The 16,648-nt window shown below is 51.9% G+C and overlaps 6 protein-coding genes across 6 annotated transcripts; 2 read left to right on the plus strand and 4 right to left on the minus strand.

The window, feature by feature from the left end:
• Positions 1–93: 93 nt before the first annotated feature.
• GPI8 (glycosylphosphatidylinositol anchor biosynthesis) lies at positions 94–1,625 on the minus strand. The gene has a single exon (XM_018279335.2). It carries the CDS (start codon positions 1,395–1,397, stop codon positions 159–161), a length of 1,239 nt encoding a protein of 412 aa, XP_018125722.1. The 5' UTR covers positions 1,398–1,625; the 3' UTR covers positions 94–158.
• A 528-nt stretch (positions 1,626–2,153) lies between these two features.
• Positions 2,154–4,937, plus strand: VE01_09929 (uncharacterized protein). The gene is made up of 2 exons (XM_018279336.2): positions 2,154–2,480; positions 2,629–4,937. The coding sequence occupies exons 1-2, from the start codon at positions 2,446–2,448 to the stop codon at positions 4,577–4,579; spliced, it is 1,986 nt and encodes a 661-aa protein (XP_018125721.1). The 5' UTR covers positions 2,154–2,445; the 3' UTR covers positions 4,580–4,937.
• VE01_09930 (uncharacterized protein) lies at positions 4,805–6,789 on the minus strand. The gene is made up of 2 exons (XM_018279337.2): positions 6,363–6,789; positions 4,805–6,312 (listed from the first exon to the last, which is right to left on the minus strand). The coding sequence occupies exons 1-2, from the start codon at positions 6,597–6,599 to the stop codon at positions 5,017–5,019; spliced, it is 1,533 nt and encodes a 510-aa protein (XP_018125702.1). The 5' UTR covers positions 6,600–6,789; the 3' UTR covers positions 4,805–5,016.
• A 453-nt stretch (positions 6,790–7,242) lies between these two features.
• On the minus strand, positions 7,243–9,257 carry VE01_09931 (uncharacterized protein). The gene is made up of 2 exons (XM_018279338.2): positions 8,459–9,257; positions 7,243–8,404 (listed from the first exon to the last, which is right to left on the minus strand). The coding sequence occupies exons 1-2, from the start codon at positions 8,813–8,815 to the stop codon at positions 7,646–7,648; spliced, it is 1,116 nt and encodes a 371-aa protein (XP_018125698.1). The 5' UTR covers positions 8,816–9,257; the 3' UTR covers positions 7,243–7,645.
• A 1,543-nt stretch (positions 9,258–10,800) lies between these two features.
• On the plus strand, positions 10,801–14,150 carry CBH1 (CENP-B protein 1). The gene is made up of 3 exons (XM_018279339.2): positions 10,801–11,004; positions 11,075–13,206; positions 13,258–14,150. Exons 2-3 carry the CDS (start codon positions 12,604–12,606, stop codon positions 14,020–14,022), a joined length of 1,368 nt encoding a protein of 455 aa, XP_018125700.1. The 5' UTR covers positions 10,801–11,004; positions 11,075–12,603; the 3' UTR covers positions 14,023–14,150.
• A 110-nt stretch (positions 14,151–14,260) lies between these two features.
• Positions 14,261–16,636, minus strand: VE01_09933 (uncharacterized protein). Its single transcript, XM_018279340.2, has 3 exons — positions 16,290–16,636; positions 16,143–16,222; positions 14,261–16,086 (listed from the first exon to the last, which is right to left on the minus strand). Exons 1-3 carry the CDS (start codon positions 16,390–16,392, stop codon positions 14,677–14,679), a joined length of 1,593 nt encoding a protein of 530 aa, XP_018125701.1. The 5' UTR covers positions 16,393–16,636; the 3' UTR covers positions 14,261–14,676.
• Between the last annotated feature and the right edge of the window lie 12 nt (positions 16,637–16,648).

Here is a 16,648-nt window from a genome sequence, read left to right on the forward strand (position 1 = left end):
ATAAATGTTCATCCCATACTTTCCAGCAGAATGCTTGACAAATCCCAAGTCGGCTAATGAACATGAACGTATTTTTTGTCATCCAAAAGGCTACTCGTGAAGACATTCATCAAATTCGCTATTCGCTTAAAATACACTCATCTATGATATAAATAACATTACAGAGCCTCCATATAACTCCCAGCCGCCCAGGCCATTCCAAGGCCTCCCAATACCCACGCACCAACGAATTTTTTACCCCACCAGCCCTCGTCTTCCGAGACTTTCGCCGCACGTATCCTCACCTGGCCGGGTTTTTGGACCGTCTTCGCCTCCGGTGCTGCCGTTGGCTCCTCAGTAGCCTTCTCGTGTCGGCTTGTTTCCGCCTCTCGGCTTAATTTGTCCGCCGCTTCTTGGGCATCAGCCAACTCTCTAATCTTCTTGCCCAGTGACAACAAATCTTCCTTCCACTCCGCTTCCTCCGTGCTATTAGGCCTTCGCCCCAAGTTCTCTTCTGGCTCGCCAACCTCTACACCTTGGACGTTTCCGAAGAAGTCCATAATCAAGCGTTTTCGGCCCTCTTCCTCGTCTCCAGGGAACAGATCCCAGCGGAAGCCAGGTTGTGAATGAATTTTGCTCTCGTCGTACGAGTCAAACAGGTCGCCGAGCGTCTTTTTAGATGATGTTTCGCGGACTTGCGTCTCCAAGAAGTCGAGGTTGTAGTATGTGTACCTGTCTATGACGGCAACTCCGACGTCGTTATCGGCGTGGTGGGAGTAACTGGACTGGCCGATCTCCGAGGAGCCAGTCGCGATGATATTGGGAGAGTAGAACTTCGAATACATGGTGTTCGCCTGACAGGTATCGATCATGAAGAGGATTTCGTGGTAGCGCCTCTTCTCCCACATCTGCTCAAAGGCGTCTGCGAGGTCGAATGCGCTGATCTCTTCGGCATCCTGAAACTTGAGGAACTCGTCACCCCCGTGGCCGGTCATGTATATGAGGATATTGGAGTTCTCGTCTGTGAGCAGGCGCTTGCTGCGCGGCATCTCTTCGCCCACGCGATCGGTGAGCAGGCGGATGAAGTTTTCGACCGTCACTTCGTAGCCACGGTAGTCCACCTCGATGTTGGTGCCGTAGAGGTCGACAGCGCGGTCGGAATTGGAGTATACGGTCCCCGGGAACGCGTTGCGTGGGTTGCAGGCCATGTCATCGGGAAGCATGAGAATGATCTGGGAGTCTGGGATGCCCAGGCGCTTCACTGTGCGGTAGAGGGAGAGGACATTGGCGAGATGGCGGTAGTTGAACCAGAAGCGCGAGGTTCCCACGAGGACGGCCCAGTTGGAGGTGTGTTCTGCGGAGACGGCGGGGAGGAGGGAGATGGCGACGGGGAGCAGTAGGGATAGTGAGAGCTTCATGGCGAGGAGTTGAGGGGGCGTATGAATTGGAGAGTCGTGGGGGGGGAGGAGTTGGAGTGTCGAGGTGGTTCGAGGGAGGGGAGACCTATCAGGCCACGGGCGTTTCCATGGACAGGGCGGCTATGTTCGTGTTATAGCGGTGGGATTATATGATTGTTGAAGCGGCTGTAGATGTGTATAATTTCGTAAATGCGCCGTGTTACTGTACAATCTGGACTGATATATCGGGGATATTTACTCTATTTACTGTATCCTTATGGCTCGGAGGGTCGCGCGGTTTGACAGGCTTACATAATCACGAGTGTACCTGCACTCACCTGCACTCACCTGCACTGTACGGTGGAGCAAGTACCACCAGAAGTACCAGATTACGTAATTTACTACATACGGCGGGGTGGATCGACCAGAGCGCAGCACAGTACGTACACGATGCAAGACTAACTGTAAGAGGCTAAAGTACCTTGAGGTCCCCAAGTGTGCATAATCTGATGTACGAACACTGGGAATCACTGGAAAATCAATAAAAGGCATTACAAACATTAAAAAATCGTTAGAAACATTGAAAAAAAAGGTTCCTGAAAATATTCAAATAAATATACAAAATATTCCGTCAATTTTAGCAATTTTTTAGGGTCCTGCACGGTGCCGTATAAAGGGTCATCTCTGTTAGATGCTGGAAATGCGAATTCCCATAGAAACACAGGGCGGATATAGAGATAAACATGATATAAAATATACATCCTCCTCCTCCTCTCGCCTCTACGTATTCTCTCTCTTATTTCTTCCTCGTTCGTTGCCTCATTATTTTCTGACGGTGATTCTACTGGTAATCACATAATCACATGAAAGCCGCCTCTCTCTCCGTTCTCCGCTCTCCGCTCCTACGTAGTTGCTGGGCCCCGTCGATAGTGCTGGCCGTGTCCTGTCATGCCCCCGCTTAATTCTCCAACTCGACGACTTATTTATTGCGCCCCCAGAAACCACGATACCCTCCTTCGCCCAAACCTTCCCTCGCTCGATGTGAGATATCCGACGACGGCATAGAGCTATGGCTGGCCCACCTGCTGTGCTCATTGTTGTGAGGTTAGTGCTCTGCTCGTCATTCCCTCCCTTGACCTCTCTGCTTTTGACGCGGCGGCGGCCTGGGCGCGGGGTCGCCGCCACGGCTGTGAGCAATGTGAGCGATTAATACCTACGAACCCGGAAAGCTGACTGTTTCTGTCTATCACAGGCACGGAGCTCGTTTGGATGCTGCAGACAAGCAGTGGCATCTCAATTCTCCGACACCCTACGACCCGCCACTCACCTACGGAGGATGGACACAGTCAAGAGCTCTGGGCGCGAGGATAGGCAATCTTCTCAACGCCAGAGAGGCTGGCCTGCAAACGACGACGACGGACGAAAATAAGGATAGCAGGCCAGAGGCAGCCAAGCCGAAGAAAAAACAGCGCGTCGTAATACACACCTCGCCTTTCCTTCGATGTGTGCAGACCTCCGTGGCCATCGCATCCGGCATCGCCCAGAACCCAGCGCGCAACCAGCCACGGCAGCCAACCGCGACACAGCTTTCAGATGCTCCAGTATTCCAGTCGACCTCGGTTTTCCAGTCATCTCCAAGAATCAGACCCAAAATCAAGACTGATTCTCCGAGGCTGGAGCCTATATTTGAACCAGTGCCACCCGTTGCCACCAAGGACGCCCCAACAATCAGCAAGGCTACACTGCGCGTCGACGCATTTCTCGGGGAGTGGTTGTCTCCCGATTACTTTGAGCAAATCACCCCTCCTCCAAGCTCGGTGTTGATGGTTGCGGGCGCGAAGGCAGATCTCCTGCGCCGAGAGGATTATTCAAGCATCACTCCCAGAGAGGCGACGGCCACTAGCGGGTTTCCAGGCGGATGGGGAAGCCCGATCATTGCCCCTGATAGCGACAAGGAAGATGCCATGATATCTCCCAGACAACCTGCCCCTCGAGACCGTACCAACAGTGTGAGCAGCGTCAATTCCACTACGAGCCGGATCAGTGGAAGGCCAAACGCCAAGTTGTCAAGCCCGCAGAATGGAGAGAATGCTGCATATGTCCCTCCGATTCCCCACTACGCCGTGTCTGGGTCAGATCCTATTCCATCTGGCTACGTCGCACATGGCAAGGATGCTTGTGTTGACATCGACTTCCAATGGGACAGTATGAGGGAGCCGCAGAACTGGGGAAACGGAGGTGAATACGGCGAAGAATGGAGCTCTATGCACAAGCGCTTCCGCAGAGGCCTCGCCCTGCTTGTCGATTGGTACCGCCAGAATGACGAACCCAAAAGACGAACGTCAAGGCCCTCGACCAGCCAAGGTCCCACTGATAGCCCAACTGAAACCACAGCCGATCAAGACACGGAACTCGTCATTATACTGGTCACCCACGGCGCAGGCTGCAATGCTCTCATCGGCGCCATGACCAATCAACCAGCCCTCCTCGATGTCGGAATGGCATCCCTAACTATGGCCGTATTGAAGCCCACACCTCAGAACACACCGGCCTCGACGCCTGGCGTTACACCTGCGCACTCTCGTACGTCGTCTAGAACTACAACCCTCTACGACGAATACGACATCAAACTTATTAATTCAACTGAACATATTCGCCGGACGTCCAATGCGTCGGCGTCGAGCTCGCGCACACCATCTGTGAGCGCACTACCCTTCCGTCCACCCAACCGATACAACGCAAATGGTTCTCTTGCAAATCCTTTCGTGGAGCCGATCAACCTCGGCGAACCTGTTCGCGCGATACCACAGTCCGGGAACTTTGGGAGCATCAGGCGGGCAGCGAGTGTGGCGTCGAGCTCACTTCACAAGAGTTATACGCCGGTTGTGAGAGGAAGCATTGGGCTTTGGTCCGCACCCACCAGGGCTGATGAAGAGGCTGTCGAGGAAGGAGGTGAAGGCGATGATATGGTACTTAATTTCGGAGACATGGCTATATCGCCTTCCTCCTACCCGGTGCAGTTCACAGAGCCGAAGCCGGTGAGGAGACTGTCCAGCAACCACGGCGAGTCACGAGATGAGGTGGCCCCATTGAGCGGCGGACTCTGGGGAGCACCACGGGCGCCAGCAGATGCAGGCGTCGTCCCGGAGAGAGACCATAGCGCAAAGAGACGCTGGACGATCAACGAGAAGAGCACATTATAGCGAACGTGAGAACAGAAAACATGGGCAGGGCAGTGTTTATGGCTTTAGCAGGGCGATTATGGCGTACATGGTAATGGGAACTCAACTCTGGGAGACATGGGAAACCTAAATAGCATTTCTGGGCGATTGTGAAGGTGGAATGTGGGACTTGGTAATTAGCAACGCCGACGCGGCTCAAGCCATAGCGCGGGTAAATACCAATATTTGTGTCTCAAGTCCCGTTTGAATCATTTTAGTGTTTATATTTGATTCAGCTCTTCTACTCTATATGTGATATATGGCAGGCCGTAAATAGCAGACTTCATCCCTGGAGCCATAAACCCCGCATTACTTTTTTACACCTCCCTTTCGTCCATCAATCATAACCAGTCGACGCCTTCCAATACACCACTCTCCGTCCCAATCTCTTCGGCAAGTCACTTTTCTTCATCAAACTCTCAAATTCCCATCCCCTCATCCCTGCCCTTAACACCATTCGTCAACCCCAACTTCTCCCTCACCCTATCCTCCACCTCCACAACGCCAACTGGTCCCTCTCGCCCAATTCCAAAGAACACAAACAAGGCCCACTTCCAGCGGAACGGGTTAATAGCAACACAGAACACAAACCACCACACCAGCTCAAGATACGTGAAGAAGTCAAACGCTCCCGTCGGGCTGAAATGCTTCAGCAGCCTCGTCATATCGATCCAGCACTTTGTCCACCACGGGCGCGGTCGCGTCATCGGATCCAGGAGGAACATCAACAGGATGCGGGTGTAGATTCCGATGTGCCAGTTGCCCACGGAGCCGATGGCGTTGATGTACGTGCAGTTCGTGGCGCAGACGCTCGGGTGCTGGGGCGGGAAGGTCTGGAGGTACCAGTTGGGGGGTCCGTAGGGGGCCTCGAAGGTTTCGCTCGGAAGGAAGGAGAGAGAGGGGCGGTCGAAGCCGGTTGCGAGGATGACGATGTCGGCGTCGACGTTGACAGTCTTTCCTGGGCCACGCTTTGGAACGCCCTTAGCGCGCTGGTTGAATTTCAGGCCGTTCTCGGTGAAGGAGAGGATGTCGCCGCGGAGCCACTCGGCGTCGCCGGAGCGGATCAGGTCAAAGATGTCGGAGTTGACCATGGGTGTTCCTTCGAAGATGCCCTTGTCGGTTGGGGCCAGGTCTGAGAGGTCACGGTAGAAGAATTTGCGGAGCAGGAATTCGGGGATGAAGCTGAGGAAGGTCTCCTGGCCGAAGATGTTGAAGGAGAGGAGGACATTGACGATTGGGTTACGGGGAATGATCCATTTGTCGCTGCGAGCGAGAATTGTGGTGTGCTCTGCGTGGGAGTTTGTGGCGAACTCGAGAGCTTCAACAGCAGAGGCGCCTCCGCCAATGATAACAACTTTCTTGCCCTTGGCTTCCTTGCCGGTCAATTGGCTGCTGTGGTAGACTTCGCCCTTGAAGGCTTGCTGGTTGTTGATGCGCGGGGTGCTGGGGTCTCCACAAGTGCCCACAGCGGCGATGATACCATCAAATTTGCCGTTAGATTCGCTGTTGACGATCCAGCGTCCCTCTGAGTCCTGGGTCACCTTGTCGACTGAAGTGTTGAAGGTGGTACGTGAGTCAAGGCCATAGCGTTTCCAGAGCTCAGTTACTTGCTCGACAATTTGTTCTTTGTTTGGGTATCCGCGAGCCCATTGAACAGACGGGTGGAAGCGGTACATCATCGAATGGATCTGGAGGCCAGAGGTATTGTTCACTCTCTAAAATCCTGTCAGCTCAATGTCTCAATTTGTCAAAAAGTATCACTCACACTCCAAATTCCTCCAAGTCCGTCTCGTCCCTCCTTCTCAAAAAGCTGGACGTCGAACCCATGACCGATACAGTGAGCCGCGCTGGACACTCCGGTGATACCTGCGCCAATAATGGCGATACGTGGGCGGCTCAGTTTAGAATTCGGCGGCGGGGGAGTTGGGGACAGAAGCTTATCAGCTATCCATTGAAATAACTGGTATAGAAATAGAAACGGGTGAAGCAGAAGGTTATCCATTTTGCTAGATATATTCTCCTACCCTTACAGGAAACGGAGACGATGATAATATGTTATAGACAACAGAAGAAAGAAAGGAAAGGAAAAAAACTCGGCGGAATTGAAATGGCTATATAAGTAACTCACCGAGCTCCACTTGCAAGGTTCAATGGAGGATTTCCATGTGCCTGGAAAGTTATAGCCAGTCGTTTTTCGCCGTGGGAAGGGGAATGGCGGGAGGACCGGCGAGAAAGCGATGACGTAGTTCCTCGAGAAAGCTGCCAAGTCTTGATTTCGCATGTGAAGTGTCTAGACCCAGTCAACAACCAAACCAGCATTGAGCCTCATAGAATAGAGATAGAAATAATAGTAACAGTAATAGAAGACTAATTCTAGCTCTTTAGATCTCCAGTTAGGCAAACGACCGCAAGGTTTTGGGTGAAATGAGAATAATTTTCTGATATTTTAGGTTAAATTTAGAAACTGTTTAGGAGTTATCACCAATTTATATTAACGAAAGCCCTCAAGTTCAACGGCCCCATATTTATAAACTGCACATACGGCAAAGTCTTGATATAAGAATACCATCGGGCTAGATATCGACCCTTCTGTCGAAGAATCTCTGTGCAAAGTCCCCTTAACACTGCATAGATGGACATCATGTCACGCTTCTACTAACACATAATATTTGTTGCCAAAGCTAAGGAATATAAATCTTAACCGTATAACTCAATTGACCGACCGACTCCAATCCCAAGCACCTTGCGGCATCCCCATGCCTCTCCATACAGTTACACGCGGAAGCAAAGCCATTGCTCCAAGCAAATGCATAGTCAGCTATTCCCATTCTCGATGTATTCTTTCCACCTCTGATCATGGCGATTTTTTCCCATAGTCGTACTCTTCCCACCTCTGATCAGAGCTTCTCCCAGCTGCCCGTCAACTCAGCTCCAAGACATAAAAGCATTCCAAGCAGCCATCATTGCTTTCGTTTGCCTGGCAGCCATTCCTATCCCCAAAGCATTCTTTTCACCCCCATCCTACTGCTGACTGCCGCCAACGTAATCTCATTTTCCACTCATCTCCGGACGTAAAAGCATTCGAAACAACGACTTCTGCTTTCGCTCTTCCACCAGTCGCGCGTCTCCTTTAGCACCCTTCTTCAGACACTCACGTCGCTCCATCTCATCCGGCACGTCAGAGAAGAGTTCGCAGTTGTGGGTCACGCCACCATACACCATAGAATTGCAGAATCTCTCGTCATCCTCCATCTTTTCCGTGATAGCATCATTGGTGATGACGTCAAAATGGCAGCCGAGAACAAATTTGAATGGGGCGTCCGCGGGCCATCTTCTGTCCAGGTAGCGCTTGAAGCCCACGAGATTTTTCGATAGCGCGCGGCGCTCGAACCACCACGAGACAAGAAGAAAATACGTGCCGTCAGGATGAAGCCGGCAGTCCAAGACCTTGGCGGGCTCGTTATGAGGTTTCCCATTCTCCGGGCTGACAAGGGTGACCATGATATTGTCGAATCCCCCGATTTTGACGGCTGGATCCTCTGGGAGTGGCACAGTCGTAATTTCCATGTCTGTCCACGGCATCTCGCCACTGTTTTCAGGCCTAGGAACTGGCCTAACAGTGCCTTGCAAGTGGTCAGGGACAGCATAGAGGCGTTTATCCGGAGGAACCTCATCTGAGCTGTCATCATCTGAGTCACTAGACTCGGAGTTGACACTTTGAGATGGTGCTCTCTTCCTGCGAGACCTGTGACCAGCTTCAGACGCAGGAGTTGATGCAGGGCTTGGCTGCTGGTGCGGTGTCGCCTTCTGGGAAAGGTGTTAAAACGAGACTCGAATGGCCTTTACGGGGTCATAACTTACCTTGCCTCTCCTAACTGCCCTCTCTTTCCTCAGCTTTTCCATTTTCTCCCTCCCCCTCGCTGAAACATTCCTCGGTTTGGCGTCTGCCGAGGAAACCTTGACATCCTCGCCTCTCGACAATCTGACCTTTGCCGTAGCTTTTTTCGGCCGTTTTGAGACTCTTTCCGATTTTTCTGCCTTTTCTGCTTTTTGCGGGCCGTTGCCATAAATCGGTGGCGGATTTACTACTTCATCTCTGTAGAGATATGTGTTTGTCTTCTCGTTCCATCCGCACACTAAGCGGAGAACATCTTTTGGCCTCGAGTTTGGCGGCTCAGCAGTGGGAATCTCGGATTCTGATTGAGCGGGCTGTGCCATGTTGACAGAGGGCAGCCCACCCAGCGTACTGACGAGGTTTGAGGAAGCCCAAGAGTAAGTTTCTTTGATGATAGTCCCGTGACTGTCTGTCCGGTGATGGACCAGGGAGTTAGCGTATACAGGAGACGCGAAAGACCCGTAGATAACGCGACAGTGGATAAAATATTAAGGTTATTGAAACCGGAAGGATTTTGTATGAAATGTTTGATGGATTTTGATGTGAAAAGTGAAAGGAACACGAGAGATGATTGATGGCGGATGGAAAATGTGATCGATCACCGTGCAATCCCGTGTAATACCACGTAAGATGATGCGCTTGTTGTTCGGGCGGCCGTGCCGCGCTTAAGATTTTCTCAACCAAGGAAACCACCAAGACGTGTCTTGTCTCTTTGAGAAGGAAGCAAGGGTCAAGACACAAAGATCACCCGCGCAATTCATCAAAGGCACTCTGATATCACTTTGAGATAGAAGCAATGAATTCTAATAAATGCGATAACCGCGACTTACTATTCGTTTCCCGCTTTAGGCGTGGTGCAATTGTACTAATCACGTGACCTCGCTCTCCCTTTTCGGCACTTATCAAATTGAGAAGATTATGAATGGAGCGGAATGGAATAGAAGCCTTCGTGAGTCGTTGAAGAGATCAGACAATATTTTGCTTTGCACCATTCTTGGGCAGTGTGGTCAAGTGATGCCAAGCTCAGATCTTAGTGACTAATCTAAAGACAAAATTGTGGCGTACCCTCCGTCTTTAGATCAGTTACAGGAATCTTGATCTAAAGATGAAGATTGTGGCGTACCAAGAAGAGCTGGGCCGCTGTCTGACTTACATATTCAAGATGAGGCGCTTTCCGTGGCAATGGCTGACCGTGACTAAGTAATACCGTGATCGATATGCAAGCATAAGCTTAACAAGTGAGTTCAGCCCGCCAGAGCGGGACGGAAGCAGATCATCATGGTCGTATTACAGTACGCCGGGGGAACATCAATGCCGATGGAATTGAACCGCAAACCTCCCATTGTACGGGCAGCCACTCCATTATCATCTTTATTCTCTTGGACCGTCCTATATTCTAACTCGTGCGGTAGATCTCCATGCACATAAATGCCTGAGGATAAACAGCACTAAGCCGGGAGAAATGACGAGAGAAATGACGGGAGAAGAAACGGGGGAAAGAACAAAAGGAAGATCGTGAGATTAGGGTGTTGGAACACTCTTCATCTTTCTGTGTTGTTCTAGAGAGAGGTTTGCATGGCCAGTGATAATGGGGATGCCTGACAGGTCCACAGCAGTACGCTGCCAACACGTGCTTAAAGGAGGACAGACTTGAAAGGGAGTCGATGACCGCGTCGGTACATGTGCCTCCGGGATTTTTACTGGAGCTTCTAACTTTCTTGCTTTATGGATTTCTGGTCTGCATATGGCATTCATTAGGTGCATTAAGCAGCGGGCGGGGGCACGAAGACGCGTACGGTTCAAGTACAGCAGATACAACAAACGTGAAACTGAAGCTCCATATTCGTCCTTCGTTGCTTACCTCCTTCGTCTCCCTTTTTTTCTATCTCTTGATTTCCCTCCTCATCTTCCCTCTCCACCGAAGCTCAATGCCAGACGTTCTAACGTATCACGTTACTTTAATCTAGCCGAGGCTGGATATAATACGGATACGGATATGGATACTCGACACCGCGTACAAGAAGTGCATTCGTAGTGTGGTATGTGATAGAGTAGAGAGAATGGAGCAGATGGAGCAAAAGTATGCACCAAGCACGGAGTTGAGGTCTCAGGAGAAAGGAGTACATCGTTTACCTTATCCAATACGCGCTAAATATAAGTACCTTCTTGGCTTTTCCATCCAACCCCTTTACCCTGTCATTACCCTGTCGCCGTCGGGCGCCGATTGTCTCCGTGTTGGGAATATGCCGGTCATGGAGTGCCGGAGTGACGGACCGCACGCTTAAATCCTTCCTTAATCCTTCCCTCATCGCTCTATTTTCCGCATTTACCCTCCTTAATAAACTCACTAGAGTAATCACTACTTAACCATCTCTCAGCCCCATGGAGAGCGAATCGCTGCCGCCATGGCCGCCGATCTCTACTCGATCACTCCCGAGTTGTGTCCACAAACAATCAATCCAATGCAACCTACTGTAGGGGTGGTGCCTTGCGAGAGACGCGCCAGTAGCAGGTACAGTATGGGGCATACCCGGATTAATTGCACCCGCCAACAACACGAATCCTAGCTGACAGTCGTCCAGGAGAAACCTTGTTCCAATGGGGGGAAAACTACCCTCAATTATCCTGGCTTCATTCTTCCTTCTTCCGCGATCGTCCTTCATGCTCCTTAATCCTTCGTAGCACAGTGTCTGTTGGTCTCCACTCAAATGCGGGGCGTCACGTTTGCTCGAAAGCTTCTCTGTGTGTTTTGTATACGCATAGCTGTGATCTCACGCTCTTCCATCTGGCCTCGTTGTCGTCCATATGCTGTAGCCGCTGTTGAAGTCCAAACAAGGCTGCTAATCCACCCGCAATGCAGCCCTGCCAGCCACCAACAGACTGCCAGAGAGGAGGCGCACCACTGCCGGATTAACGTGGATGCGGTCCATGCGGCGGGGGTGGAGTTGAACAGGCGCAATCAGCCAGTAACGGCCACGATAAACATTTATCCCGTCCCCCAGATTTTGGTCAGGGTTCTTTGACAGGCATTCCCCGCAACAGCTGAAGCATGGTGGCGCCGCTATCATTGAGGGTTGGCATCTGGTGACTTCAAACCTCCCCAACTTCAATTTGGGAATGCTTGCGTGGCCATGAATTGAGTCCAGTCGGAGTCGATGGCACCCTACGATAATTCTACCTCTTCTCTCGGAACTCGGTCGGTAGAGGAGAACCGATCTCAGATTCGGATGTGTCTCCAAATATACCCAGAGAGACTCACAAAATTATAACATTCTCAACGTCAGGCGCCTTTAGGAGCCGTAGTTTCGTCTCAATGATATTCTGCTCTATACTATGACTTCCCTCCAGTGCTCTCGTTAATGGGTGTCATTAACCACGGACAACGAGCCGCTGTACCGCATTCTCCATCTTATTCTGGCAACAGTATACCAAAGAGTGGATACTCCACCTGTGGAAGACTACTGTTTATACTTCCATGCAGATACTAAAGATCTTGGTTCTCCAATACCGGTTAGCATAGCCCTGACGCGCACCAAAGCGGCGCCAATATGGTAACTCTCCTTGACCAACGCGGGGTCGTCAGCGAATCCGAGCTATTAATCCGAAGCGCCCTGTTCTCAATCTATATGTTTCGTACATCTTGACCTGTTTTTGGATGAAGCCTCTGACGTCGCGTCTGCATCCTTGCCATGCACCTCTTTCTTCCATACTTCGGCAGAAGCTTTTGTGGGTTTCTAGTCTGCGAAACACAACCTTCCATCCGCTTTGATAGGCCACTGTTTAGCTAAGAGCAGGGGTGACGGCCGTATACAACAATTAACTTCGCGGAGATTGAGGGGCGAGAATGGTTGAGATGTCTCATGATGAACTTTAGATTGCCAACCAAGCTGGGGATATGTCCATCATCTTTCAGGCATTATGCATCAGGTAAAATAGTGACGATCTATCAACCGACCCTGCGGCGTTCACGGCCCTGATGTCCACGTCCGAGCCTTTGCCCAAGGTCAACTCGCTACGAGCTGATGCTCAGAGAGATATAAAGAGAAGAAGATTTCCCACAATATTCTAATCATCACCTCACTCAACAACACATCCACAACCATCTTTCAAAATGATCAGCAAGCTTGCCCTCGCCACCTTCACTCTTCTGGCCGCCGTCAGCGGCCAGCAAGTTGGTACTCTCGAAGCTGAGACTCACCCTTCCATGTCTATGCAGACTTGCACCAGCGGAGGAGCTTGCACCAAGAAGGACACCAAGATCGTTCTTGATTCCAACTGGAGATGGCTGCACTCTACTGACGGCTACACCAACTGCTACACCGGCAACGAGTGGGACGCAACTCTGTGCCCAGACCCAGAGACTTGCGCCACCAACTGCGCTCTCGACGGTGCTGACTACGAGGGTGTTTACGGTATCAAGGCTGGCGGCGATTCGCTGACCCTCACATTCGTCACTGGTGCCAACGTTGGATCGCGTGTCTACCTTTTGGCAGATGACAGCACCTACCAGGGCTTCAACCTGAAGAACAACGAGTTCACCTTCGATGTTGACATGTCCAACCTCCCCTGCGGACTCAACGGTGCCCTCTACTTCTCCCAGATGGACCTTGACGGTGGATTGGCCAACCACGCTGGCAACAAGGCCGGTGCCGCGTACGGAACCGGATACTGTGATGCTCAGTGCCCCCACGACATGAAGTTCATCAATGGCGAGGTAAGAGAAGCGGTCTACAGACCCTTTAATTTTCCGACTAACACATCATAGGCCAACACCATTGACTGGACCCCATCTGACAGCGACATCAACGCTGGCAGCGGAAAGTTCGGAACCTGCTGCACAGAGATGGACATCTGGGAGGCTAACCAGGCCGCCTCCGCCTACACCCCCCACGCATGCAAGGGCCAAGGCCTCACCCGCTGCGAGGGAACCGACTGTGGTGATGGAGATGACCGCTACTCCGGCGTCTGCGACAAGGACGGATGTGACTTCAACAGCTACCGCATGGGCGACCCATCCTTCCTCGGTGTCGGCAGGACCGTCGACACCTCCAAGGTCATCACCGTGATCACCCAGTTCGTGACCGCCGACGGCACCGAGTCCGGCGCTCTCACCTCCATCAAGCGCATCTACGTCCAGGGCGGCAAGACCATCGCCAACTCCGAGAGCAAGATCGATGGCGTTGACGCCACCAACGAGATCACCGATGCCTTCTGCGACCAGCAGAAGACTGCCTTCTCCGACAACAACTACTTCAAGACCCTCGGCGGCATGTCTGGCTTCAGCACCGCCCTCGACTCCCCCATGGTCCTCTCCATGTCCATCTGGGACGACCACGCAGCCTCCATGAACTGGCTCGACTCCACCTACCCCGTCGGCGGCACCGCCCCTGGCAACCTCCGTGGTGACTGCGCCGCTACTGATGGCGACCCAGCTACCGTAGAGGCCGCCCACCCAGGCGCCACCGTCACCTTCTCCAACATCAAGTTCGGTCCCATTGGCTCGACCTTCGATGCTGGCGCAACCGCATAAATCATAGATTAGATGAATGGGTTAGATGGCTGGGTGCTCAAATTCGTACCTGTACAAATTTTTATTTCTGGGGAAGACACTGCTGTACATAGAACTTGGTGTAGAAAGGGAAACTATATAAAGAGTGGGTTTAGTGGGATTCTAGACTTCTAGGATAATACAATCATTTGCTCTGATATATCACTGACTGATCTGAAATGAGCATTTCGTCTATGAGAATCTAAGATGTGCACGTCGTCTGTGAGATACTTTTATTTCCTGATTATATCCCGATTATTCAAAAACAATGCCGTTGAATTAGGAATGACTATTTTCCCCTCCGACGTTGCAGTGCATCTCCATTGCATTTCGACGATGTGACGTTGGGGCAATTAATATATCACCGTGTCCTTTCAGCACAACCCAAAGTAGCCCCTCAAATAAACAACCCCACTAGACACGGCAGGAAATTCATCATGCATCTTAGTATTGAGATCAGTGTTTGTTATTTCCAGAATCCTACATGACAGTGATATTACGCGTGTTGCAAATCACAACCGCACCCCATTCCGATAAAACACAACCCTAGATAAAATGAAAAGAAGAATGGTCCCAGCCCAGCCACAACCAAAATGAACCCCACGGTCGAATTATGCTTTTCCTCCACTATAGTTCTCAAGCTTTAACATTGACTCCATCGACTCTCGCCCTCCACACCTCTCCCGTCCCAGGCTGATACCCATCGGCAACACTAACAGACTCCTCACTATCCGCGTACCCCGGCAGAGTCTCCGAACCCATCTTCGAGTCCGTCTCCTCTGCGGTATACTCCGGAAGAGTCTCCATCGTATCCGCGCTTCCGCGTCTGGCGTACCTAGATCCCTCAGAGGACTGCGAGACTATATCTTCAACAGCCTCTGCTGCATGCCTCAGATCCGCGATCTCTGTGGCAATGTGGCTAGGCGAAGAGTACGCAGGATGTGGCTCAGTGCTGGGTAGCATCTCGTCCTTCTCGCTGTACTCGCGCTTCCCTCTGCATCTGCGACGACGCCAGCCACCGCAGCGACGGCGTCTCCTTGGGGACTCGTCGCGGCCACAGCCGGAAGCCTCGCGGGCAGCTGCGCGTCTGGCGCGGTGGATGCGGCGGCGGATGTGGAACATTAGGATGGCGAAGAAGAGGACGGTGAAGACGATGAGAGTAGGGTGGACTGCCTTACGGGCGTGGTGCCACTTGCCTCTGTGACCGTGGTGGCCGTGGTGAGGTCGGTGATGAGGACGGTGATGTGGTCTGTCTTCGTCATGATGATGGCGGTCGTCAGGGGGTCCCTCCTCGTGTCCAGGTCTCATACGGTGCCTGTCATCATCGTGGTGCTTTCCTCCGTGGCGGTCGTCAGAGGGTCTCTCTTCGTGCCCAGGTCTCATAGGGTGCCTATCATCATCACTGTGCTCCTCGTGGTGCTTGCCTCCATGGCGGTCGGGTTGGTTGTACTTTCCTGGATGGAGCTTGCCGGGCTTTTTGTCACAAAAGATGGACTTCACCTTGGACGTGAGGTGCTTCGCGGTTTCCTTGGTGTTGTGGACGGCGATCATAAAGACGCACTTCACCGAGTCGCAGAGTGCGATGCCTTGGACCGCATCCACATCATCAGCGACGGGCTTCTCACTGATTGGAGCCTGTTCCCCATGAGGTACAGGGTGAGCAGCTCCAGTCTCTGAGTCTTCCTCGGGCTTCTGGCCCTTGAATGTATGGGACGCCTGAGACGAGGAAACAGCCAGGTAGATGGGCTTCGGGTTTTTGCTATACTTTTTGATGTCTAGGATCTCGAGCGATGTATCGTCATGAGAATAAAGAACCGTCAGGCCGAGATCGTTGACAGGCTCGCCGTTGACATTCTTCACTGCGAATTCAAGGGTGCGCGTCAACGGGCCACAGGTGAGAGACCATTGCATCAGTATGTTATTTAACCCAAGGTATTCTGCGAATTCAAGTGCACCGATCGTGCCGTAAGACACGGGGATTCCATTGACGACGAGATCTCCCGATCCACACTCAGGACCCGACCGAGAGAGGTCAATTCTAAAACCCTAGAGTCATGTCAGTAACCATACGCGCGACAAGCTATAGAATAACGGCTGCGTACCAGTACAGAGTTTGATACTGGGTCGTCCGGTGTGGTAGTTACGATTGGGATAGATAGGTGAACGACATGGGAGATTTCGGCTGGGCAACGGTTAGATGCGACGACGGCGACAGGGACAAATTAAGCCTGGAGCAGCTCGAAACTTACTATGAGTTGCAGAGGCAACATGAACACCATCCCAGGTATTGGGAACAACGAGGGCAGATGCCAACGCTGGCGCCAAGAGCGCGGTTGCCAGGAGGCCACGCATCACCGGCAGGCAGCGACGATAACGCCGCGCGGATGGGGCGGGATAAGAGAATAGAGGGACAATAAGAGGGACGATTAGGTAGAAAAGAAGAAGAAGAGATGGAAAGAAAGGGAACCGAAAGAGTGGCGATAAATAGATGAAGGAATTGGGAGGGATTATTGGTAGAAGAGAGAGGTTGTTGAGGTTTGGTTGAATGAATTATCCTCCCATTATTTGTCCAACGGTGGGCTGAGGGTGAGAGAGAGGCGGAGGGAGG

The sequence above is a fragment of the Pseudogymnoascus verrucosus genome (genome assembly GCF_001662655.1).
Source record: "Pseudogymnoascus verrucosus strain UAMH 10579 unplaced genomic scaffold scaffold_71, whole genome shotgun sequence".
Classification (NCBI taxonomy): Eukaryota; Fungi; Ascomycota; class Leotiomycetes; order Thelebolales; family Thelebolaceae; genus Pseudogymnoascus; species Pseudogymnoascus verrucosus.